Genomic DNA, 6,592 nt, shown 5'->3' with positions numbered 1-6,592 from the left:
AGGTCTAATTGCAGTTATAACTTTATTTCTAGACCCTAGGTCCATCATCATACAAATTGTAGCCTATATTATATTGTTGCGTCATCGAGGTCACGTGACTGGTGTGGCGCCACCTATTTTCTAGAACTATCCCGTACCTTAGCGAATGCTCTAGTATTTACTAGATATAGGGTAGTCTGGTATATAAAAGAGGGTGACAACGTGACGGGGAAGAATGTAATGTGTGAGTAGATAGTGAGTAATTGAACTGCAGTCACAGGGTATTGTTGAAGTTAACGTTCGTTCGTTATAGTGTTGTTTTAGCGCCTATGCTAAGCCTAGCTCCCCGTGCAGTGTTACAGCAGAATGATAATTTGTTGACTTTTCATTGAATGTTTGTGGATTTTATGTGAAAATCCAAGCAATTGTTTAAGCTATATTTCATACAAAATTGCTTTCAGATTTAATCTCACAGCACCTATTTTTTACAAATTTTCTGGAAGAGCATGCCACTAGATCCTCGAAGCATTAGCATGTTCTGCACGGTAATTATACTTTGCACAACATATTGTTACGTCTCCGTTTGTTAATTAACTTTCCGTAACTTTGTTCCGACGAAACTTCAACGACACAAGTCTTTACTTAATAAAACCGGTTTATTCCTTCCGAATACAACCCTACGATACACTTAATTTCAATATTAAATATGTATGTTTTATTGTTGTAAAGTACTGTACTATCTACATGCAGAATAGTTATTAATTGTTGAAATATATTACTAATTTATACAACTTTGGACAACAATAGTATATTAGCTATTTCAGTCATTGGCTTTCATTTACGTACATGTATGCACTATTGAAATAACATGTTAGCATGCTCCATTCTTCTGGGCGCTTTTCCGTAAATAGCTTATATACAGTTTCTAATGTTGATAGCAGTGTCATAATGACTATATATATATATATATTAAAGTTAGAGCACTCAGTCTTTCTTTGGTTTGTGTACACCTCAGGTAATACAGGACTGCGAATTTACACTTCATAAAAGTTGATTTGGTTTTAATAACGGATTTTCCATAATTTCCAAATATTTCGAAAACAGTATCCATTTTTTCTGTCACGTAAAGATTTTTTACAAAACGGGAAGAAAAAACTGTTACTTAAATCAAATTATTATTCCGTTTACCACAATGAAAATTTTTTATTATGTTTGGTAACAAAAATACAAAGAAACTGAAGAAAAAGGAAGAACATTGATGTCAAACAAATATGCATCCTCATTCATCCTGATTTTTAGTCTCAAAACTAGGTGTTGTGGTCTTTCTTTTATGTATTGCGTCTGGGGCATATCGTTCCAATGACCAGCAGTAATCAGCCATCATGCTGATGTTCCACTTTCCCTGATACCTCCTCTCCATTTCCCTGATGTCTTGAAACTTTTTCTTTCTCCTTGTTCTTCGCTGACGACACCGAGATTTTCAGGGAGATAGTCAATATGTAAGTGTAGGGAATGAACTTTCAAGCTCATATCACAACCCAATACCTTGAATATATCGAGCATGTTATTGACAATATTTTTGTAATTTGGGTTCTTGTTGCTTCCTGAAAATTTATCAATAACATCTTTAAAAGCAATCCACGCTTCTTTTTCAACTTTCCTCATTGTTCTTTCGAAATGTTCATCCGAAGTCAATTTCCTAATCCGAGGCCCAACAAAAACCCCTTATTTAAGTTTTGCTTCTTTAAGAGCTGGGAATTGCCCACATAGATACTTGAAACAGTCGCCATCTTTGTCTATATATTTAATGTATAAAGAAATATAAAAGTAATGTCTTCCCATTCGTTCATTCAAATCTCGTTTCAATATATCACTGGTTATAACGAATTGATGCGATGTTGTTTTATAATGCGTATACCTATTATCATACCAGTGGAAAAAAAGACGTGATCCGGTCCATTTGTCGTTTCGACAATCATAACTCGTTTTTTCTATCCGCCTAAAAAGCTCATTTGGTGCACTATATTTTTAATAAATGGAAAGCGACATGAGTCAGAAAAGAATAACACATTTCTTTAAAAAACCACATCAAAAACATCAGAATCAAAGGATATAGAGGTTTTAAGCCCACTCTAGTCATCAACAACATGTAGGAAAAAGAGTTACTCTCACCGCCAGACAACTTGAGTGGACCATTGTACTCTGACATCGCTGAATGTGATTTGAATGACGATATGAAAAGAATGATCACCAAAGGAGATGCGTCTTGGTAAAATTATTTCAACTTTCCATCAAGGTTTGTCAGAAGTTAAGTATGTTTTTGTTTTCTTTGATAGGTTGTTTAGGTAGAGTATTCATAATGAATCTAAGTTTCAAATGGACACAACTGCCTGTCGAAGAAACCTACAAATTTAGAGGACGACGTTTCGAAAGTCTTCCGAAAGGAAAACAAAACAAAAACATGAATGAACCTAAGTTTCAAATGGACAGCAACTGCCTGTTGTAGAAACCTACAAATGTAGAGGACGACGTTTCGAAAGTCTTCCGCCTTTCGTCTTCGGAAATGCCAAAACTCGAAAACTTGATTTTAAATAATCTGTTACGTCTCTGTATGTCCATTTGTTAATTTTTCTGTGATACAACTCCTTTCTTAAATACAACTAGTTTATTCTTCCTCAATACAACTTTGCAATACACTTAATTTCCACAGTTACTTTAACTTAAGCACACGCTATAATTCACAACAATTCACTCACTTTACTACCGCGCTTGACTTAATTGTCCGTCTCTATCTCCGCCTGTCAGCAAATATAGTTCCAATCTCTGTATCTGTTATCCTCGGTTCCCACCGACCGTAACTGCTGTCCTTGCCCCCCCCCTTCTCTCTCTTGTATAGCGCACTTATATACGATAATACCATCCGCGTAGCCTCTTCGAGAATCTTCTAGATACTCATTACGTGTTACCAACGTCACATAACTTCCGCTGTCGTAACAAATCATTGAAGCCAACAATGTTGATTAAACAGTGTTATGCAGAGCTGATATCAAATTCTGAACTGCGCCCAATTTATATTCTTTTGAATTAAACATGTATATTGATATTAGTCTAATTTATTAATATACACTTTAAAGTTGAAAATACGAATATTGTGTTGTATTTGTAGCTCATCTAAGGTTACGAAAAAGGTAAATAACTATCAGCTTCAGGGGGCTACGCTCCCCATACCCCCCACCAAAACTTCGCATATATATGTATGTATCAACATACGATTGATGCTAGCTACGTCACAGACTGGTTCATTCACTTATAACAGTGAACAATAATCTACAGAAAAACAGATTAGTATAATATTTCATATCCTACTAATAAAGACAATTACTGAATAGTAACAGTTATGAATGCACAATTTCTAAATCTTAAACACTTCCCAACTTATGACTAGCTCAAATAAAATAATAGTAATAAATATTACATCATTAAAGAACAAAATTTAAATAATTAATTTTTAGAATACACGTAACTCTTATTTATTTGTCAAATAATTTTAAAATTGATATTATGGTTTTAAATAAAGTTATGTTTATTTAAGTATACATGTCTTATGTTATACATGTCTTGTGTATTCCAAGCCTTTCATTCTAATTTATTTTATTAATTATTCAGCTCTACCTAGCATAAATAGTTTTAAACTTTCTATTGGTATTTTTAATACAAGCTATACTTCCTTATTTATTTCTGTTTTTACGGTGTTCCCAGCTTGTCATTCCACTTTCATTTTAAACAAATGGCATTACGGGCTTTAAGATTTCTGTTAGGGATTTCAGGATACAAGCCGTCATTTCTTATTTATCTATGAATTTACTGTTCGTTTGTTTTTTCGGTATTTCCGGCCTGTCATTCCCCTTTTATATTATGCATTAGTCGTAAGAAATGACATCATGAGTTTTATGATTTTTCTTAAGAACTTTAAGCTATAGCATGTCATTATTTTTTCACATTACATTCCTTTGGTATTAATTTGTAATCAATGGACATTCCATTTTACTTTTAGCCTTTACTGGGTTTAATTTAAACAAGACACTGTTACTCTTAAATTGGACACTAACACTTAATCGTTAACTATGCTATAAAAATCGAAACTAAAGTTATAACCTATGCGTAATGTTACACTGACATAGCTTATACTTTATAGTTATTCTAGTCTATAGTATTAGTAGTTAGTACTATTGCTTAGGCCTACCTTTGTTTCTCCAGAGTAACTGTTCCGAAAAGAAGCTCGACCTGAAATATTTCTAACATTAACTTTAAGTCTAGTTTTCGTTAGAAAACATAATCCATTATCAAAACAAGTTATGATTAGCATTGTAAATAACAAATATTTAATAGGTGTTAATTTACCGTTCACATTGACAAATTGTGATACAAGTGAATACAAGCTTATAAACATTTTAGTTGAAACACTTAAATTAGGCTTAGAATTATACAGTTTAGTGAGGCTTGTCTAACTTAGCAACAAGTAACATTACCTTTACAGTTAGTTGCACCTTTGCTCGGAGAATCTAGAGATTATATGACAAAGTGCATGCGCACGAGTGAAGTAAGTTTATGCATGAGTATATCAATCTTATGAAAATAGAAAATGATCACTATTTATAAACTTATCTATGCATGTCTCAAGCTTCAGGAAGGCAGAGAGAAAAACCCAGACTGAGGTGACTGATATCGAAAAACAGTTTTTAGTGTTATGAGCCTTCATACTTACCGCTGAGCTACTGGAGGATTAAACATTCATTAATATTTGAAAAATTCAGAAATACTTTGTCTACACAAATCAAACTCTCTTATAAATTTGATCTACTAAAACTAGAATAACACGCTTTTTTTTCGTTCTGAATGAACCGACAGTCAGGATGTCACTACACAAAGACAAATACACAAGATCTATAAATATTTCAGTTGCCACAACTTCAAAATATTCCTTCACCAACTCCAATATAAACAATGGACCCACCATTCAGCCTAACCGTCATCTGAGGATAATATAGTAAAGTGAGCACGTTCACCACACTTAGCATGACTTTTAACATAAATGGTTGTTGATCTTGGCCCCTTGATCCATGAGATTATCTCCAGGTGCACCAAATGGTGTTACATTTTGTTCAGCAAGTACAACAGCAGCACAGTTGTTAAAGTAATCAATAATGAATAGTTCACACAGAATACTTGCCCTTCAGTGGCACAGTGGTAAGATTGTGGAATCGTAATGCTAGAAATCATGTTTCGATACCCGTGGTGGGCAGAACACGGGTAACTCATTATGTAGCTTTGTGCTTAACAAACAAAAGCAAACTTTATTGACAAATGCATACTATTAGAAATATCTCATAACATGTACAAAGTGGCATAAAAGTTATTCTACATTACAACTTGTTTTTTTTTTTTGTTTTACAACTTAAACACTCCTCAAACAACTAGTTTCCCCATAGTCATAAAAAAGGCGTACGCTTTGGCTGTATGTTGTTATCTGTTTTAACTTGCTAAACTATATATATATATATATAATACAATATAAATAATAAGAGGTATAGCTTCAAAACTATTATATCAATTACATAAATTGTCAACACGCGATCAAGGTCAATACTATAAAACAATAATGAACTTAATATAAATTCAAAACTCTATTTAAAAAAACAAAAAACCTTCGCACTTTCCGGTCGTTATCAAAAAGTCATAACGGAGATTGCCTATGGTAATACTAATAGCACCCAAAACGTTGGGGATATCCCATTTATCAGACAAAATCCAAAAAGCAGATGAGAAACCAGTCAGCAGTCGTGGAAAATTCATTAAGGGTACAGAGGTGAATGCTTACACCTACAACGTCTCAATTCTTACTGCCTTTCACTGTCTGCAGATAGTTGTGGGAAGGCAATTACCCTTAAAAATATGTCATAAAATTAAAAGTAGAAATAAGATAAAATTAAGCCACCCAAAATATATATTTCTACTAAATAATGTCTACCATCCTCCACCCTTAAAAGTTCTAAAAAATCTTAAAGTGGAATAAATACCACCCTAATAATTCTACAAAAAAGTCTTAAAGAACTACAAGACTTATCTTAAATAGTTCATATTGTCATAATATTCAAGTATAGCACGGGATAGCTGAGACAAGCCCAGCAAGTTAGTCTTTCCACTTCCAGTTATACTGAATAAATTTAACTTACATATTAAAGGTAGCTATCTACCTCTAGTGACAAAAAAGGTTTTTTCTTCTAATAAAAAAATTTTGAATTTTATTATAAAAACTTGCGAAAAACTTTTTTATTTGCCAGTATTTATATCCATTATTTTATAATTTAGTTATGAATAATTTAACATTATCCATAGAAAGCGTGCTGTTGTTACAAACAGATAAAAATCTGTTTAATTGAGACGTAATAACGCCTTTCAGCATCATACCAGGAACCACACTATTAGGGGTGGGCAGACCAAAAATGGGAAAATTTAATGCTCTTCTCTTATCAAAAATATTTAGTTGTGCTTTACGATTTACTGATTTGATATCAAAATCTAAATTAGCATATATATTATTATTACTTTTTAA

At 32.9% G+C, this 6,592-nt stretch overlaps 1 protein-coding gene across 6 annotated transcripts in view; it reads right to left on the bottom strand.

The window, feature by feature from the left end:
• Positions 1 to 5,992, bottom strand: part of LOC111087393 — an 11,604-nt gene extending 5,612 nt beyond the window's left edge. The window contains exons 1-2 of one of the 6 annotated variants that reach the window (XM_022393878.1): positions 4,509 to 5,992; positions 4,223 to 4,263 (exon numbers count right to left, since the gene is read on the bottom strand). Coding sequence is in view for 2 of the 6 variants with exons in the window: in XM_022393876.1 (XP_022249584.1) it covers positions 4,223 to 4,429 (207 nt within the window). In the remaining 4 variants the exon portion in view is untranslated. The other 5 variants (XM_022393879.1, XM_022393877.1, XM_022393880.1 and 2 more) reach the window with 5 other exon arrangements.
• Positions 5,993 to 6,592: the final 600 nt, after the last annotated feature.

This window comes from Limulus polyphemus, unplaced genomic scaffold (assembly GCF_000517525.1).
Source record: "Limulus polyphemus unplaced genomic scaffold, Limulus_polyphemus-2.1.2 Scaffold2095, whole genome shotgun sequence".
Lineage (NCBI taxonomy): Eukaryota > Metazoa > Arthropoda > Merostomata > Xiphosura > Limulidae > Limulus > Limulus polyphemus.
Note: the sequence above shows the minus strand (reverse complement) of the source record. Positions and strands in the feature narration are given on the sequence as shown.